Source organism: Hylobates moloch, unplaced genomic scaffold (assembly GCF_009828535.3).
Source record: "Hylobates moloch isolate HMO894 unplaced genomic scaffold, HMol_V3 SCAFFOLD_14, whole genome shotgun sequence".
Classification (NCBI taxonomy): Eukaryota; Metazoa; Chordata; class Mammalia; order Primates; family Hylobatidae; genus Hylobates; species Hylobates moloch.
Genome location: NW_026652289.1, coordinates 68,178,986 through 68,199,871, shown reverse-complemented (window position 1 = coordinate 68,199,871; position 20,886 = coordinate 68,178,986). Strand labels below are relative to the sequence as shown.

Here is a 20,886-nt window from a genome sequence, read left to right as displayed (position 1 = left end):
TCAAAATGCATATGGTAAATTGCCGGATGTCAAGAAGCCCTTTGAATTATAGTATCAGTTTCCAAACTATTATAATGCAAATCTCGCAATATAATTTCAAGTAATAAATACCTATTCTTTCTTTCTCTTCTTTTTTTTTGAGGCTGAGTCTCACTGTGCAGTGGTGTGATCTCAGCTCACTGCAACCTCCATCTCCTGGGTTCAAGCAATTCTTGTGCCTCAGCCTCCCTAGTAGCTGAGATTACAGGCGCCTGCCACCATGCCCGGCTAATTTTCGTATTTTTAGTAAAGACGGGGTTTCCCCATGTTGGCCAGGCTGGTCTGGAACTCCTGACCTCCGGTGATCTGTCTGCCTTGGCCTCCCCAAGTGCTAGGATTACAGGTGTGAGCCACTGTACCCGGCCTATTCTTTCTTATAGCTGTTAACAATGAAAAGATCATTATTTTTGGCCAAACTGAAATGAGCGATAAGAGTGTCTGGTCATAAAATTGTGTATGTATACACACACATACAGACACATTTATTTAAAATCTACAGGTATTAATTGAGCACATAGTAGATACTGATCACTCTGTTAAGCTCAAGGATACAAAGATAATTTTTTTTTTTTTTTGAAACAGGGTCTTGCTCTGTAGTCGAGTCTAGAGTGCAGTGGTGCATTCTCTGCTAACCGTAGTCTTGACTTCCTGGGCTCAAGCAATCCTCCCAGCTCAGTCTCCCAAGTAGCTGGAACTATAGGTGTGTGCCAGCATGCATGGCTACTTAATTTTTTTTTTTTTTTTTTGTGGATACCTGGTCTCCCTGTGTTTTCCAGGCTGTTCTTGAACTCCTGGACTCAGCAATCCTCCCTCCTCAGCCTCCCAAAGTGCTGGGACTACAGGCATGAGCCACCACACCCAGCCAAAAAAATTAAAGAATATCTAGTAGGACAAAGCTACATAAACAGCAACTATTCTGCAATACATTTTATACTGTCACCTTAATAATGTACTGTGGGGGCTGCAGCAGTTAAGGTGGAATTGGAGAAGGTTTTGCATGGCAGATGCTACTCGTGTTGGCCTTTGATGGAGCAGTAAGACTTTATAGGTGCAGAAGATGATGAAGGACATTCCAGGACAAACAAGATACTACAGATGCAAAGGCACCGAGGTATGCCCATGCATGGAATCTCCTGGGAACAGATCATTGCGGATGGCAAACACTGCCTGCATGGGAGAAGTCATGAAAAGAGTAGTGGAAAGATTAAGACCAGATTGTAAAAGGCCTTGAATGCCATACTTAGAATTTAGACTCCTCAAGTGACAGAGAACCTTACAGGAGGTTGAATAAGAAGATTCCACCTTGTTTCTAAGGAGGTAGAATCAGAAGATTCTAGAGAAGGCCACAGTCAAATTCTAGAGAAAGCCACAGTTTTTCTTTTTCCTTACTTTTCTTTTTTATTGTGCAGGGAGCAGGAATTACTGAATGTAAGGCTGGTGTTTTCTAATATACCTCATCTCAGAGAATAGAATTTAGCCAAGACAGATTTTTTATCACAGTGTTAGCACATAATGAGCCTTGGTACCACTAGACAAGACTGGGCTCTCTTCCCTAAAAGATTCACAGTCATCCCTCGTTTACTGTTGGTGTTCTGTTGTATTCACACTGCAAAGCAAAAGGAGTGCCAAGCCACACCTTGAGTTCTCTGCTCTGCAAGTTTATTGCCTGACAAGCCTTAAAGTTAGAAAAATATTTCAAGCTGAATCTGTCACTAACAACTTTATATGGTTTGTTGTTTCCTGTGTTGCTTGTTGAGAATGCCTGGCCACTAAGAAACGAAATCGGAGGCAGATATTTCTGACAGCGAGCCTCCCTGCCGGGTGCTTTATCATTCTTTATGTTAAATACATCACCACACCTAAGCCCTGGCGAGCCAAGAAGTTAAGCTTATGGCGTGGACAACAATAAACTGATTTTTCTCCTAATTGCCTACCTTTATTAGAAGTTTTTGAATTTATACAGGCCACGGGTAGCAGCAGAGAGTATAATTCGTTTTTTGTTTCTTTTTGTTTTTGTTTTTGAGACAGGGTCTCACTCTGTCACCCAGGCTGGAGTGCAGTGGTGTGATCATAGCTCCCGGCAGCTCTAAACTCCTGGGCTCAAGCAATCTTTCCACCTCAGCATCCTGAGTAGCTGGGACTATAGGCATGCACCCCCATACCAGGCTAATTTTCTTTTTATTTTTTGGTAGAGATGGGATTTTGCCACGTGCCCAGGCTGGTTTCGAACTCTGTGGCTCAAGTGCTCTACCTGCCTCAGCCTCCCAAAGTGCTGGGTTTACAGGAGTGAGCCACTGCACCCAGCCCAAAGAGTATGATTCTATTTTTTTTTTTTTTTAAAATTTAATTCCTCTTCATGACAGTCTCTTGTGGCAGGAAAGTGGTTAGTTTACAGATAGAAGAAACCTAGGACCAAAGAGATAAAATAATTGGAAATCATTGTTTTGATAGAGTCAGGGGCAGAGTTTGCGACAGCATTCCTTGGCTGCTGCTCTCAGGGGGAAGCCCGACAGCCTGTTCCCGCTGCAGACTTAACTGTCCTCACTCCACGTAGATCAGTTCGATTCCTGAGCCCGAATGACAAGTTGAACTACCAATAATGCCTTGCACAATGTTTGAAGCGACATAATCAGCCAGAGAGGGACTTGTGTCAGTTAGACTTTGTCTCCTTAAAAAATCAAGAGCAAGAGTGGTAAGAGAGAAGTTTTTAACAAGGAGGAAAACCCTAGACAGTTGTCTCTAAGATTCTTCACCACAGCTTCAAGGACAACCAGGAAAAGAGCTGCTATTTGAGGCAACTTCATTATAAAATCATTTTTAATAAGCAATCTTAACAAAGAGAGGGAATACTCTTGTGGAGAAACCCTCTAGGGACCCAGAGGCTGCCCAGTTAAGTTATTAGGAAGTTTCACACAAGGGACCAAACAGCTATTTCATTGGCCTCAGGGGACAGAGTTTAGTTTTCACCTGTTCTCTAGAGGCACTGGTGTTATCCTGTCTACTAACAGCAGAGCCTGGTAACAATCAATTATCCCGACGCCCCAACTTGGTGAGGGAAAGTGAATTTTCAGTTTTGTCGACACAAAAAGACACGGTGTAAGAGAAAGAGAGATAAATTAACTCAATATGGTTCATTATACTGGAGACTAAGAACGTGCAGCCAATGAAAATGCCTCATCTGGACCTTGGTATTCTTTAAGTAAAACGACAGAAACGTATTCTAAGGAAATTAAGAAATATCCACAATGAGAAAAGGATGCTTAGTCGTCCTCTTACCGTAATTGTCCAGCTACATGAGGGAAATAATTCTTTGTGCTGATGAAAAAGTAATAGTCACTGCAGTTGACTTTGCCTACCTAAGGAGTGAGCAAGGTTTGGAATTTGGGGTTTAAATTTTTATAAAGCTATTTGTAGCTGAGTTTAAAAGGGTTGGAAAGACAGAGGCTCCCAGGGTAGCAGAGTAGCCTGCAGCCAATTAGCAGCTCGAATGAAAGAAAGCAAGGAGAACCATTAGCCACAAAATTCAAAGTGCTTATGTATTTTTCAAGTTTCACTGCACATTCCATGCCTCTGATTTTAATGAAATGGCAAGAACGGGTCTTACAATTAGAACTTAACACCGTGGAGTTAGAGAAAACGTGAACGTACTTTTTCTTTAATAATCGGAAGAGCCTTCTCTTTTCCGACCAGATCTCTCCTTCTCAATAAGTTTTTTTTTTTTTTTTTTTTTTTAACGTAGTTGGTTACAGGAGCACACACAGAAGAAATTCTATCTGAGGATAAAAATGTCACCTGGGTTCAGAGAAGGGACTGGAGCAGGGAACATCTGATTCACATAACCCTAACTAAATGACTGTGGCAGAAAAACGTTGTTTATAGGTCACTGCTTTTTTTCACACACATCCTGTGGCTCCACATTGGTTATGAGAGAAAGCCAAAACCTGCTCTCTGTTCTTAATGGTCTCCCTTTTCCTTGTTAATACTCTACTCCAGTCAGACTGATCTACACAATCATCCCTGATGACACCTAATTCTTGCTACCCTTCCAGAGCAAGCTCAGCTCACCACACATGTTCCCCACTCATACAGCATTTAAACACATACTCTATTAGGTTGGTGCAAAAGTAATTGCGGTTTTTGCCATTGAAATGGCAAAATTTCATAGCCCTGCATTTTCCTGCAATTCTTTCATTACTGAAAGTTCCTCAAATGTGTGTGTCCTTTCTCCTAGATACAGACTAAACTATTAGACAGGGAGGAATATAAGTTAGATTACCTACACTGCAATGTGCCTTACACAATGTTAGGCACAGAGCAGGGGTTAAAAAATATTAAGCTAAGAAAATCTGCCTGGCTCCCTGCCCTATGCTTCTGTAGGTATGAACTGCAGTCTACTTTCCAGCCTCTGTTCCTCAGACCGTGATATTACAGGTGTCTGGATTGCCCACCATATAATTTCCTTCCCCTTTCCTCTAAGAAGAAAATGTAAAATAAAAGATTTATGGATTAAGGCATTTCCACTGAATCCAAACCTTAATCTAGCATATCCTACCTCTTTTTTTTTTTTTTTTTTTTTTTTGAGATGGAGTCCCACTACATTGCCCAGGCTGGAGTGCAGTGCTGTGATCTCAGCTCACTGCAACTTCGGCATCCCAGGCTCAAGCGATTATCCTGCCTCAGCCTCCCTAGTAGCTGGGATTACAGGTGCACACTACCACAGGCAGCTACTTTTTGTATTTTTAGTCAAGATGGGGTTTCACCATGTTGGCCAGGTTAGTCCCAAACTCTTGACCTTCAGTAATCCGCCCGTCTCAGCCTCCCAAAATGCTGAGATTACAGGCGTGAGCCACCATGCCCGGCCACTCCTCAATATGCCTTCTAATCAGTATCCTTGGCTATTAACTATTTAAGACATTAAGAGCTGGAATTGATGCCTAGGAGATATACAAAATCAAGAAGGGAAAGAGCTATCACTCCTACACTTGATCTTAGCCAAAAGGCCGAGAAGCGATGAGAGCTATCACTCCTACATAGAAAAACACGTTTTCCCAGAAGTGGAAGTGGATTGGGTGGAGAACATTCCATTGCGAGGGATTTTGGCAGTCAAAGGAAAACATTTAATTGAATAGCTTAAAAATCTTCGTCATTATAATGTATAGATGTGGATGTCAATTATAATCCAAAGGGCCACGTGACTACAAATACACTAACTTCCTGGCCACAGAATTGATAAAGAAATCAGTGTAAAAAATTTAGTGTCATCCATGAAAGTTAATGTAGAGTGATCACTCTCTTCTTGTTTTAAACACATTGACATCTCTGTTTCTTCTACGTTTTTATTCTTTTGCACACAGATTGCAATAAAGAAAGAAGCTGATATAAGTGTGAATCCAGTCCTAAGTTCAGATATGCTTAAACATCCTCAAAATCTAGATGTTAATTTTCTTATCTATCCCATTGATATATATATATATAGATATATATATATATATCTGTTTCCTGAGCATTCTGTTAGCTTCCAGGGTTTTTTTGGGTTTGGGTAGGTGTCAAAGAAACCACTGTGTCCTGAATCATAGTACTGCTTTGTGGTAATGAAAGTTATAAATGAATTACTAAGTTGGTCTAACAAAAAAGTATAAATTTATTATAAATGTCATTAATGTCCATTAAAGGCTTTGCTTCAGAGGAAGATGGGTGTGTGCTGTATGAAATATGTATTATTACTAGTGTGGGGTACATAGCTGTCCTAGAAGCAGAAGTAACCACTTTGAATAATTGTTTTATTATGGAATCAGTTGTGTTGTATGACATCAAGTAGACATCAGTTCTTTGATGAACTAAGTTAAATTGTTAAAAAGATAAGTAATGGTCATTTAAAGTAAGAAGGTTGGCTAGGCGCAGTGTCTCACGCCTGTAATCCCAGCACTTTAGGAGGCTGAGGCAGGAGGACCTCTTGAGCTAAAGAGTTCAGAGACCAGCCTGGGCAACATGGCAAGACTCTGTCTCTCTTTTTTTTTTTTTTTTTTTTTGAGACAGACTCTCACTCCATCACCCAGGCTGGAGTGCAGTGGCGTGATCTCAGCTCACTGCAACCTCTGCCTCCCGGGTTCAAGTGATTCTTATGCCTCAGCCTCCCAAGTAGCTGAGATTACAGGTGTGTGCCACCACACCTGACTGATCTTTGTATTTTTAGTAGTGATGGAGTTTCACCATGTTGGCCAGGCTGGTCTCAAACTCCTGACCTCAGGTGATCTGCCTGCCCTGGCCTCCCAAAGTACTGGGATTACAGGGGCGGGCCACCATGCCCAGGCAGCAAGACCCTGTCTCTACAAAAAACTAAAAATAAAAAACAAATTAGCTGAGCATGTCCCAGCTACTTGGGAAGCTGAGGCAGGAGGATCTCCTGAGACCAAGAGGTTGAGGCTGCAGTGAGCCACGAGCATGCCACTACACTCCAGCTTGACCAACAGACCAAGTCCCTTTCTAAAAAAAATAATAAAGTAAGAAGGCTGTATAGTTTCCAGTAGACTACTTCGTTTAAATACTTTTTTTCACATAGTAGGAATAACATTCCCCTTTCTTATAATCAGTTTGTTCTTCAAGCTTAGAAGCCTATGGAGGTAGCATAGCTGTAAGGTAAAAGGAAACCTGGGTCAATTGTAAGAATGACTGTGTTGCACTTGGCTTTCTTCCTATACTTTAGAGTGGAAGAACCACTCTGAAAAATGAAGCTCTTCATTTTAAAAGCATTTAAACTGGGGATTGCCTTTACATCCTGGCTCCACCACATACTAGCTAGTTCTAGGACCCTGGACCTCGGTTTTCATCTGTAAAGTGGGGATAGTAGCAACACCTACCTCACAAGGTTGCAGTAAAGATAAATAAATGAACACTTAGAAAGTGCTTAGAGAAGTGCCTAGCACTGAGTGCCCCACAAGTATTAGTTAATGTTGATACTGCAGACAACAGTGTGGCTCTTATACGCGCACAAGGGGGCAATCTACTCTGTTTTGACTCCAGGCTCTGCCCAGCTGGGTGAGTTAACAAGGTTTTTCACTTCTCTAAGTTACTTGTCTCTCATGTACATTTTCCTATTTAAAATGCGGGTGCAAGCAGCACAAAGCTCATAAAGCTGATGAGCAGATTAAATGAGATAATGCACGTAAAGCATTAAACATAATGCTTCGAATATTCAAATTGCTTGGTAGATGGTGTTCCTGCTATTGCTGCTGCTGCTACTACAAGTAACGGTACTACTGCTATTACTTCTGCCATTATTATTGTCAATATTAAACTAAGCATAATGCAAACTTATGTCACAGACATCTAGCGCCTTTTTAAAAATCAATCTAATCATGTCTAACTAAGCATTTATCAAGTATGTAATAAGTCTATCAAGTCCACACCAATCCCTGGTAGGCTTGGCATTTTTGTTTTCTCCCTGGTAGTGATTATGGATTTTAAAGAGCCAATCACCACCTCAACACACCCTTTGGAACCTATGTTATGAAGTGGGAATACAAATACTTTTTCTCCAAATGCAATTCATGAACCTCAAGTCTACTAACTGGGCAAACTTGAATCAACTGGATGTTGGGATGGAAATGCTCAGGTGACTATTCAGTTTTTCTATGGAGTTCACAGGTCCTCACCATGAACTGTGGGCTTTAAGACTATGCAAATCTTCTACTTTGGAAGAACTGACTGGCAGGGCCAAGTGCAGTCCATTTATTTTTAATATGATGAGACAGAGAAATCCTGTTAAGCTTAGGAGGGCTTGGCTCTAGCTGAGCGGGCTGACTCTAAACAAGGCAAATGCTTCCAGACAGTACAGAGGGATTTTTACTTTCTCAGACTGGCTGATCTTGAAGAAACTAAATAGATGTTGCTCTGTAAGAATGGGTGGAGATGAGCAGTGGGGATAGGTTTTAGCACCCAGGGTTAAATTTTTGCCTTTCGCTTTATTGCTATTTTATGCTTGGATCACAATATGAGAATCCTGGATGTTTTCTCCAGTTTTCTTTTCCTCTCCCATACTTCCAGCTTAGTTTGTTTTCCAGTTATGAGCTGACTTATGGGACTGGTACACCTGGCATTTGTGTTTTCAGATTGTTTTATGTGATTATGTACTTCTATCCCATCCTATCCCCTATCTTGTCTCCCTCTAGTCTTTACTTACAACTAGTCTGTAAACGCCTGGAAGGTAAAAAGCCTGTCAGCGCAGAGTAGGTCCTCAATGAGTAGTTGTCCCTTAATTAGCCCTTTAAGAGGCCAGCACCTGTATTTTAGTCATGACCCACTGCCAGCAAGCTTACCGTCTGAGATAGCTGGTAGCCTTGGTAAGCTAAGCGATGAATCTTCCAGTTACTTTGTGAGTACTAGGTTATCCCTTTTCCTGACTATTTGTCAATGGGCAGACAGGATCTGGATGAAGCCCTACCAAAAGAACTTCGGCGTGGCTTCTTCTCACATCTGTCCTAATGGAACACCCTGCCAGCAACTGAAATTATAACTGCCCTGAGTCACACTGTGAGTCACATGGGTTGCCATGGAAACCTACTAACTATATCACCAAAGCACCTTCCATTAGCTTTGCCAAGAATGGTTCCTGAGTTTTCCTGGACTGTGAAGACAATGTGGGTGAGCCCCAAGTTTGGGGTTGCTAAGAGTCTACAATAAAAAAGTATGGCCTCAAGGAAAGGAAAAAACAATGAGAAAATAAGGTTATTCTAGTTTTTGGATCTCCTGAGTAAATGGCAACAATTGTGACAACTTGTTGGGTTCAATTTGTGATATCAACAAATGCCTGTGGAGAGGAGGTTGAGGCCTCAAAACTAATTTTCTCTGAGTCAAATTCAAAGCCAAGTCTCTGGGGTGAAAAGTGAATACATTAACCTATTCCATTTTAAATGATTGCAATAAACACTTTTTAAAATGGATGCAAAAGATTAGTTCTCAAAGAAATATTTTGATTTGTGCTAAAATATTTTACTATTGAGAACTAAATCTTTTTATAAATAACACAGTGCTTTAATTTTATATTGTAGGTATTAGCCTGATGCAATCAAACATTTGAAAATGTACTAGATTACCTTTTAATGGCTATTCATGTTAAACAAAAATATTTCAGAAGGTTCAGAAGCATATCTTGTTTGGGTTTTTATTGGGGAAAATTAACAACTCAAGTTGGGAGTAAACTGACACATTTTCCTAACTGAGTAACCTGCACTTTTCAGAAGCTTGTATCTGTCCCCCAGTGTGGGAGAAAGCAGGCAGGTCAGGCTAGGACAAGAGGTACAAGGACTGTAAACAAGATGAGAACAGAAGGAAGTAGCAATGGTCTGATGCCTCTGGAAACGGTTCAGGGGCCTACCAGATATCTTTAGGGTCTGCGTTGTGGTGGCTGTCTGATATATGTCCTCTAAGGTTAGGACTCCATGATGCTAAACTTTCCAGTAGCTGGAAAGAGCTAGGATGATTTGTTGCATCTTTTCACCTCATATTTATCCTCTTGTAACACTGTAGTGAACGCAGAACTATCCAAGAAGAATTAGATTAAGAATTCAGGAGTGAATGACTCGTTGTCCTTGGCAAATAATAAAAACCAAGACAGCAGCTGATTCCAAGAAAATGATACTTATCTGCATGGTGGCTATTTCAGCAGGAAAGAGACCAGAACAAACTTGTGAAATACCAAAGCAAAGCAATCTTGAAGGGGTCCAACCAAATGCATATGCTATATAATCCCCATGAAAATTAAATTGAAATTCCACACCACAGTGTAAAATTGATCTAATATTAAAAACTCTCTTTTATGTTTGCACACCAAAAACCAACAGCAACATTTCCTATCAACAATTGAAGAACATCACAAATATAAGAATTCCTTGAACAATTTGGGCATGAGAAGCATTAGAAGTCCCAAAGCTTTGTCTTCTCCCACTGGCCAACTAAAGAGAAAACAAACACTTAAGGTACCCTTCTCAGGAACTTAGGAGAAACTGAGTTCTCCAAAGACTATGTCCATGGACTCCTCTGAAGCTTAACAATCAAATTTCCTTTCATGGGAATTTCTGGCTCAAGTCACCCAAAACATTTATTTTTTTAAAGAAACAATACCTGTGCTTTCCAGATAACAAGGTGGACTAAAATACTATCTGGTGTCACAACTATTCAGGCTCATTTTGCAGTATGTGCACCTCTGTCTTGCGTACCTGTGAGCTGACACTCTGGTCTGATAATATATTCTGCAGCTGTACATATTAATTTATAAGTTGAACAATCTCTCCGTGAGGGCAGTTAGGAAATCAAGATTGAAATTGCTAATGTCGGGTGACTTCAGCTGTCGATGATTATGTAGTCAAGTCTTGACTAAGGTTTCCAGGACCCTGGCTAAAAATGGAAGTTTTGAGATGGTACAAAAATGAATTCATACACTTCACTGATAGTGGAACTTTTTGAAGAACAGATGTCAAGATGATTTAAGAGGAGCTGGAATTTAACATCTTAAAAAAAAAAACGTATAGGCAAGTTAGGACAGTTCAGTTTTCAAGAAAAATTCAACAAATGCTAAAGAAGAAGTCATTTGGGTGACTGTTATTAGAGAAAAAACTGATTGATTGTCTTTCTCCTCACAAGCTGTGGGCCCCTGTGGAGATGCTAAGATCAGAAATACGATGGGCTGTCTGCTGAGCTGGGTGACAAAAACAATCTCCATGTTCAAGTGGCACGGAGGACTTCCACTAACATGTAACTTGGACAATTCAGTTTCTCCTTGGCGTGTGTAAAGTTTTGTGTCAACTGTGTTTTCAGGTGCTATTCTTTCCAATTTTGTCATTTGGCCATTTTTATTCTGGGCCCTCTCCCCCAAATCATGAAAGTAAACATCAACCAAAACAATATCATTTCTGATCCAAATCTTTCTGTCCATTATATAAAAGGAGCTTTAAGTCTTTCTACACTGACTTCAAGCTTAATGCCTAAGAATTTTCTTGCCGATTTTCACAGTTAGAAAGGCACTCAAAGTCCACCGTGTGTGGCTATATCTTGATTTTGCATTAAAGCCAGTATAGCTGATGAAATTCTTTAAGCCTTTGTGGAAAGACCCACCTGGTTCAAGTGTCTGTTATTAGAACACCAATTTTTCCTCTCTAGCCACCACTCTCATGCTGTCATCTAAGTCCCTCCATGAATTTAAACTCCACCACAGGTTATTGTTTCTGCAATAGCCCAAGAAAATTATTCTCAGGGATGACAGTTCCTCGAATGTCTCTCTTTATATGGACTGTCTGTATACTAGGTAACATCTAGATCTCTGTCTATGTTATCTTATTAGTTGAGATGTACTCTTCATGTCCAGTGGAGCTGAAGTAGTGGTTTTGTCCACTTATCTAAGAGCCAAGTCATAATGCAAATGGTCAGTAGCTTTCTGTACATTGCCAGGTGGCCAGGAGTCCATACCCCAAACCACCATAAACAGTAGGCACAATCATCAGCCCCTGTTGGGGAGAGGCCCAGGACTGAGCTAGCAGAAAGACTGAATTACTTACCACCTCTAGAGTGGGTCCCTCCGGGCCAGGGACGAGCTCATGGGCAAGGCTGTGCAAGGAAGCGCTCTGTACCATGCCTGCCCTGCGGATATACAGAGGACTTCAGTCTCCTGCACTGTCAATCTCTCAGTCATCATGAGCTCAATTATGCACCGACAACAGCAAGAACAAGAACAACAACAACGACAAAACAACCCCCAAAAAGCTAAGGGTCACAGACTACCCTGATGGAGGGACAGCCAACTGGAACTGTGCATTGAGAGATGGAGGTGCCATCCGGATCATGTGTCTAGTACGGGCCTGACCTTTTCATTGTTCCTCAAGCAAACATTCCATTGAAGGCCATGAGAGAGCCACGTGGAGAGACTGCAGGACAGGGCCCTCAGAGTCAGGCAACTTCTCATCCAATTTGACGTTTTTTGTTTTTTTTCTTTTTTTTTTTCATTTTTGTTTTCTACAAATACAGATAGACAGACAGACAAACCCAAGAGCAGATTTCAAGAATCAACTGAGGCACAAGATAAACTACTTTGATGTAATACAGATGTTTTCCCCCAAACGTTTCACATGAAATAAAAAAATTTAAAGCATAATTAGGAAAAACTGGGGGATACATCCTTGTTGTCCCTGTATTGTGCCATAAATATCTCCACTGCTTGCCTTAGAAGAATGCCCAAACGTATCTCATAGGTAGCACGTATCCGTGGTCTAAAATAGTCATCAAATTCTAATGACACCATTAATTCAAAGCCTAAATAATATGCTGGTCAATTACAGTGAAAGTTGACTGCCTGCATCAATGATGTCTTGTTTCATCCTGAGGTTCAAGGCACAGTCAAACATCATTGCTCAGATTGCAAATCACAACACCTTACATTGACGTGAGTTTGTAACTTATGGTGTAGTTCAAATGAAGGCAACTGATGAAAGCAGTTGAACCTGAGAAGTGGGATGAATACAGAGCATAAATCCAGCACACGTTTCCACATCAAACTACCGATGCCATTTATCAGGGCCCTCGCAGGCCATGCCCGTGGTCGAGCGACAGCGCCTCTATTCCCAGTCAGCATCTCTGCTCCACAGACATGAGTACGAAACGGCCTAATTTGTGAACTAGTGGTGAGGAAAAGGAGACCAAAGTTTAAAAGAAATCAAGGTGATGTTTCCTAGAAACATACCAGCTCTTCTAAGAAGGATCTAGAATAAGGGTGATCAGTAAGTAATTGATCCTCCTGGCTAGATTCCATGATTTTTCTAAAGCTTCATGGCTTGAAACACTGGAATTCATCAGAATATGTCTCTAGCCTCTCTCTTCAACACACACTCAGTACAAACAGGTGGAGATGTGCCACTTCCGACCACTACAGATTGAAAAAAAATGACCTCTGTTGACCATGGATCACAGCTGAAACATTAGTTTATACTTGAAGGGTCACAGCAGCCAGACATATGCGAATTCCAACTCTTCAGAAAACTTTGGACAGAAAAAAAATGCATTACTTACATGTATGTGTCTTCTTCGTTACTGAGATACCTGGAAGAGAAGAAACAATAACATAGGTTAGAAAGTGCCCTATGTGTGTTGCTTTGAATGTCCGTCATTCCCAGTGTGCTCAGGAAGGCGTTTAGTTCAGATGGGGATGTGGAAGCAAGACCAGTTTTAATATTGCACAGGAGTGTCACTAGACCTACCCCAAAGGCATGCAACCGTGAATGATGTGGCAGCGACCATAACCTCCTGGTTTAAGAGGTTCTGTGGTAAAAGTGGGGAGCATGGACAATAACTAAACAGGGTTAAAAAGGACGCGCGGAGACTCTTATTTTTTATTTTAAGTAGGGGAGACAATCATGTTTATAGGCAGAGTGGGAAAGACTTAAGGCACAAGAGAGCAATGCCAGCCTGCCTGAGCAGGTAAGATGAGCAACACAGCAATTGATTTGCTATGGCCATTGGTTCTGTGTTTACTCTTTAATGAAAACGACCCTTCCTCCTCCCATGAAGCACAACTTTTAATGGTGAAGGGGAAATACATCCACCAAATGTACCTATGTGTCTGTACTCATTAAGGTCAGAAAGGGAATCACTGCTACTTCTCTATAAATGGCCCCCAAATGTGTCATACAGTTGAAACACAACTGAATGAAATGTATGAACACAAACTACGAAAACATGAGCGATTCATGAGTCAGCACCCTTGATATTTCAGGATGATTTATAGGTAGCAGGTGACAAATAGAACTAAGCAACATTTGGCACAGAAGTCCTGAATGAACGTATGCTTTGATGCAAACAACACTATCTCCATTTCAGAATTACTACATTTTGAATCCTTTATGCTGCATTCTTCTTGGGAGACGTTCTTGAGACTAAGTAGGCTCAAAGTCATAAAACTGTTGAAAACATTCAGCCTGTGACTAAGAACTGTGGTAAACCTTGAATTTTTTTTTTCTTTCAAGTTATTAAGGGAACCATTTAACCCTCCTTTGGAAAGTAAAGGTTGTTGCAAAATTTGGCAGCCACCTCAGACCTATTACTTAGCTAGGGAACATGTCGTACGGGGAAGAAATCTGTTATGAAAATCCACGGCAGACATTTTTTAAAAAGTTGGTTCCGAAGTTGTGAGCTAAGACCAAAATCACACACTTGCTCCCCCCAACGCTTTCCAAAGGACTTATTTGGGGAAGCTGAAATTACATAGCCCAACTCAAATTCTTCTCCCCCACCCCGCAACTTTTATTGAGGAAAACTATTGTTTTGTTTGTTTGTTTTTGTTTTTTTTTTAAATCATGTTTGAGTTGGCTTCACAAAGGGAAGTTAGAAGCTTCTAAAAAAATCCTTGAAGACCGTCTCACATGAAAACTACAAAAGCGTTCTAGAAGTTTTTTGAAATAACCTTTATCGTGGGAAGAGAACTTCCCCCAGCAGCAGCAGGGAGTAAAGTTTAAAATCTGAATACAATTTGCAACTCCAGCTCATGACACCAGCACCAATAAATTGATACATTAGTGCACTTTCAGCATTATGAGAGCTATATGTGTATTTTCCTTAGGAAATAGTGCTTTCTGTAAAATCACTTTGAAGAGAAAGTGCTTAGGCTGTCTCTCCTGATTATTCAAAACCTCCACACAATTGGATTTAATACAGCCCAAAACAGACCTATCTATATTCGCTGAGTGTGGAACTATTTTCTCTTGACATCCAAAGGCCTGATGAAAATACCACTGCTTTGACTTTTCTACTTAAATTTATTATACAGCGTGATGCAGTGTTCTCATCAAATATTTTCATGACGATTACATTGACAACAGATTTTGAAAATCTTCCCAAGAAAGCTGCTTGATCTTGGAGGTCGCAGTAGCTGGCATGGAGCTAAAACTTTTCATTATCTGTCTCCAGGAGGAAAGCATGACTTTGGCAACAACACAATCTTTCGGTCCCTCAGTTTTGTTTAACTGTCAATTAATAATCAATATAAATAACTGGGAGCTACACTTATATTGGAGTTGCCAGATTTAGTAGATAAAATACAGGCTACCCAGTAAAATTTGAATTTCTGATACTAATTTGTAGTTTATCTTACATTCAAATTTAACTGTGCATTCTGTATTTTATATGGCAGCCTTAACCTATACAAGAAGAATGTAAATTATATTTATTATAGCCAATGAAGATATACCAATCAATTAAACACATTTTTATGGAGAAAAGCTTAGAAGACACACTCCTGACACAAGAGCAATATTTTTTAAAATTGCATTACAACTGCTTAATTATGGAGATATGACTGTGCATGATATTTATTTTTTTTAACTTAGCCATTCTCAAGACAGAAGTCTACTTCCCTAGAGAAAGTGAACAAACAAAAACAATACAAACACACAAAAGGCAAATTTAATGAAAAAAATCAGAAAATGTGTTGGAATTCTCTTTGTTCCTCTGAAACCTAATTTCTCCATAGAAGCTCTAGTACTTCACAGTAAATGATTCCATAGAAGTACCAAAAAAAGCAGAAAACATCCTTTTCATTTCACAGATGGGGAAACTGAGGCTCAGGGAAGTTTAATTGGCATAATAAAACATTTCTCTGTGGAAAGTTATATTAAACTGGAAGTACACTCATGGCAAATCTTTAAAAACGCTAGGGTAGATGTACCCTCAAAAGAGTAAATACTCAAAAAAGTTTTACTCCTTGGAGCATACCACTCAGCAGTCAGCTCTGTAAATAATTTAAACCTATGAGAGTGCCCTCAGCCATATTTAAACCAGGAAGACTCATCCTGAGGTTGGGTGAAAGATGTACTCAGATGCTGATGCAAGCACATAGAAACCACAGTCCCTACTACTGGAAGAGCATTTTGAATTGAATCTAGAATGTTCCGGAATATTCTAAAACATAGTATTCTGCCAGGAATCCAGCTGTCTGAATTACCCACACTTGCCCGCCTTAGGCCTTCATTCGCAGCAGGCATGTGTGCCTGGGTTTGTTACCAGCAGCCATTTTCTCACGCTTAAATGAGGGATGGGTCTCCCCTTTTCTTTTTCTCATTTTCCTAGAGGTTACAAGATTCCTGTTTTTCTCACCAGGGAGAGAGTTCATCCTCAGTGAGCTCATAGCAGTCATACATTGCCAGTGTTTTTCCTCAAGTGGAAGGAGAAAGGCCTTCAGAAAAAAACTCGTATGTAAACCTAGTGCTACCTCCAGCAGTAGCTCTGAATCAAGATTTTTGGGAGAATCAGGCTTACTAAAGATAAACTACAATAAGTCTCAAGGAGGCAAATAATTCTAATTCTAATGAGGAATCCAAGAATAAAGGCAGCTCTTAAGGTAACTAGATCTGGAGTCAAGCTGACCTGAGCTTGCGTTTATAGCCCATTTTCCTGCTTCTAGGTTGAGAGACCTTGAGAAAGTTACTTAACTTTTCTAGTCCTGAATTTCTTGGTTTTTAAAATTGTATATAATCATGATGACACTTAAAAGACTGTTGTGAAAATTAAAGGAAATAAGGATGTATGAAGAGCTTTACAAATTGGGAAGTGTGACACAAATGACTTTGGTAACGGGTGAGAAACTCACATAGTTTAACCAAACTGAATTACCATGTGCTACTGAAAGCTATGCCATTGCTACTCATGATGTCCCTCAGTTTCATACTGACTCATGGCCTAGGACTCTGGTTTTCAGATCAAGTACTCTGACTAGAAAATATCCTCATATTTGATGGAAGAGAGCACGAGACAGAGAACCAAGTTCCCTAAAGTAAGTGTACTCTATTCTAGATCCCAAGCTCCATTCTCTTCACTCTCTAAAGTCTAGGGAAAGAGCCTGGTATGGTGGTGGGTACCCGTAATCCCAGCTACTTGGGTGACTGAGGCAGGAGGATAGCTTGAGCCCAGGAGTTCAAGTCCAGCCTGGGCAACATAGTGACACCCAGTCTTAAATTTAAAAAAATAAACAAAAGGAAGCGACCTACTCACTAGCAAGTGGCTGCGTTATCCAAGTGGGCTGCTGATCAGCACAGGCAAGGACTTTGGTCCCTACTACCGAAGGGCATCGAACCAAGTCCAGCTGTTGTGCAGGTTTTGATTCACTTCCAAATGACTGGGAAGAACACCAAGATCCTTCCTCAGAGATTCACAAACAGACCACGAGCAGGGTAATGCTCTCTAGAGAGATAGGGACTTGATAGAGTTGTGGTGAATGACGGGGTGGAACCAAGTTTCTAAATCTAAAATACACATACACCCTGAGCCCAAAGTGAACACAGTGGATGACTTGGGCAAATAATTTAGCTTCTCTGGGTCTTAGTTTTCTCATATGCAGAATGAGGTAGTCAGTGACATTTTTTTTCTTCGAGACAGGTTCTCAGTGTGTTGCCTGAACCGGAGTGCAGTGGCACCATCATAGCTCGCTGCAGCCTTGACCTCTCAGGCTCAAGCCATCCTCTCACCTCAGCCTCCCTAGTAGCTGGAACTACAGGCATGTGGCACCATGCCCAGAGAATTTTTACTTTTTTTGTAGAGATAGGGGTCTTGCCATGTTGTTCAGGCTGATCTTGAATGCCTGGCCTCAAGCAATCCTCCCGCATCAGCCTCTCAAAGTGCTGGATTAAAGGCGTGAGCCACGTTGCCCAGCCATCATGATTTCTTTTTTTTTTTTTTTTGAGACAGAGTCTCGCTCTGTCACCCAGGCTGGAGCGCAGTGGCGCAATCTCGGCTCACTGCAAGCTCCGCCTCCCGGGTTCACGCCATTCTCCTGCCTCAGCCTCTCCGAGTAGCTGGGACTACAGGCGCCCGCCACCATGCCCGGCTAATTTTTTATATTTTTTAGTAGAGACGGGGTTTCACCGTGGTCTCGATCTCCTGACCTCGTGATCCGCCCGCCTCGGCCTCCCAAAGCGCTGGGATCATGATTTCTTAATTTCCCTTGCAGTTCATCAACCAGTGGCTCCTTGCCCTGCTTCCAAGCTAACAGACCAAACCACATCTCTCCAAGCAACAGGCTGTCAGATTTATTTCTCACCCTAAGAAATCCAGTGTAGCTCATAATCAAAGGTAACCCCCTGAAACTTTTTTTCTTCTTGCCTTTAACAACCAAAGAAGAAAAAAGGCAGTGCCCACAAAAGGTTATATAAGTAAAAGATGCACTTTTCTTGGGCGATCTTTAAAAATTATCCAGGCTAGAGAAAAACGGCACCTTTTGATAAAGATGTAAGACTCCTTCTATTTTACCCAGATACACACACACACACACACACACACACACACACACACACACACACACACACACACACACACACACACACACACACACACACACACACACACACACGGCAGGTGTATTTCCGGATTTCCAGGTAATGCTTGAGCACAATTTCTAACTTAACAATATGACAGAAGTTTTAAATTGCCAATTAAACCCCTAAAACCAGGAGGGCTAAAAGGCCCCATAAATATTTGGTCCAAAGCAAAGTTGGGCTTCTAATACAGCAAGAATGCTTGACTCTCTTTAACTGGCCATGCTTCAAAGTAAAGCAGAGGAAATGTCATGAAAATATCACAGATTTAGTCCTGCCATGGTTATCAGTAGGGAAGTTTCATTATAGTCACCCAGAACAGAGCACTTCAGGAATGTAAGCTGGTATTTCCCATCAGTGCCAAATCTTGGACCAGTGAACTTTCTTGACGGACTTCTAATTGTCTCTTGGTTTTTAGGAAATTTTCTGGGTATCCAGTTAATTTTACCTTTTTTTCTTTTTTTTTAGTAAGAGGTGGCATTTTTCCTCTCCCCAAATTTGGCAATTACCAAACTAGCATTTCCAGAGGCCTTGCATCCTGGACAAGCCTCTAGACTTGACAAAGATGTCACTCTGCCACTTTGCTAGTATTCAGCCTGTGTGTCTTCTTTTGTCCTCTTTGCAACGAGAAAACAACTTTTGAGATAGATATTATAAACATGAAAAAAATTCTGTGTTAGTATTAAAAAACAAACAGGATGGTCATGGTGGCTCACGCCTGTAGTCCCAGCACTTTGAGAGGCCAAGGTGGGTGGATCATGACGTCAGGCGTTTGAGACCAGCCTGGCCAACATAGTAAAACCCATAGTCTCTACTAAAAATACAAAAAATTAGCCAGGTGTTGTGGTAGGTGCCTGTAATCCCAGCTACTCGGGAGACTGAGGCAGGAGAATCACTTGAACCTGGGAGGTGGAGGTTGCAGTGAGTTGAGATCATGCCACTGCACTCCAGCCTGGGTGAGTGTGTGAGACTCCATCTCAAACAAACAAACCACTCAAAACCATGCCATGTAGATTTCCTTTTATTTTAAATATATGTCAATATTTTTACATTGCAAGTGAATGTGGCAGGGAAGAAGCGATGTGTTGAGTGATAATGAACAAAGTCTTGAATTGGCCCAACTCATGTCTCTGCACCAGGCTTGCACATTGACTCCTCTTTTAATTCTTAGAAAAGGAGGGCTCCAAATCTGAAGGCTTTCACAAGATTCATTCTCCTTCCCTGCAAGATGTCTGAGTTAAAGAAGACACCTATTATTTAAGCTATGAGAGCTTGGGCAAATAGCTTAACTTCTCTGAGCCTTTCTTTTCTTATTCTATAAAATGGGAATAAAATTCTTAGGACTAGGTTTATAGTAAAATGTAAGATAATTCACGTGGGGCACAGGATATAGTACCTCTTTCCTACTAAAGTATGTTTCTTATTGCATACACCTTGTGAATACACTTTATATTAGATAAACAGAGAGACAACCGTTGATTGGGGATAGGCAAAACCCATTAATCCTGTTATTAAACGGGATAATCCAGGAAGGCAGCATTGGAGAGCTAAGGAAAGAATTTTCCAAATAAAACCCAAACACTTAACCCACTCCCTGCCACATTCTCAACAAGAATGCTGCAAAGGCTGTAGTCTCCTGGATCCACTGTGCTCTCCTGGATCCACTGTGCTCTCCTGGATCCACTGTGCTCTCCTTACTTCTTTTTGACTTCCTCATTGTGAGGAGCTAGCAGTTAAAATGGCAAATTTATATGCAGTGCATGAACACTAGCTAAGAAACGAGGCCTGGAATTTAGGCTTCTTTTTTTGAATAGCTAATAATTGTTTTCTAAAGAAAAAATATCACTTTGTGCTGGCCTTATGTCCCCCTCCTCCTCAATCCTGAGTTGTCCCAGGAGACTGCTCCATTCGACACATAGTCAAAAAGAAAATCTATGCACGAGGTGGATCCGGAACACAGCCCGAGTAGGGCCTCGCCAAACAAAACGATGTTACAAAACAATGTCCTTGTCTAGGACAAAAGAACTATTAATGATAATCAGTACATATTACTGAAAGTGCTCCAAGTAATCTTTGGACTTTGTTTCAAAAATTCTTAATGGACACTAATGCTTAGAGTTCACTCAAAAGAGAAATAAATTATGTGCCAGGGTTGCAGGGACCAAGGACAACACGTGGAACGCATCAAAGCATTAGCAATGTTACGACAATCAAACATTTTGTAATTGCATAAAAAGCCTTTAAAAATCATTTAGATATACTAATTATGAACATTAATAATACTGTAATGGGAGGTTTCTTTTATGTTCGATTTGAGTGTAGGTTGAGCTGTTTCGGCAATAATATTTCAGCTCTTTTACCAACCAAGGTGCTTTTGACGCCATGAAAAATATTCCATTTTAGTTTGAAAAATGGTTATGGGAATGGATAAGAGGAATTTTTCCCGTTTTTTGAATTCGAAAAAAAAATCTGTGATTGCTCTCCATCTCTAGGTCATATTTCC

The 20,886-nt window shown here is 40.8% G+C and overlaps 1 protein-coding gene across 1 annotated transcript in view; it reads right to left on the bottom strand.

Annotated features, from left to right (window-relative positions):
• RORA (RAR related orphan receptor A) overlaps window positions 1-20,886 on the bottom strand; it is a 729,290-nt gene that overhangs the window by 167,455 nt on the left and 540,949 nt on the right. Inside the window, exon 2 of the mRNA XM_032175265.2 lies at window positions 13,093-13,122. Coding sequence (XP_032031156.1) covers window positions 13,093-13,122 — 30 coding nt within the window. The remainder of the gene's footprint in view (window positions 1-13,092; window positions 13,123-20,886) is intronic.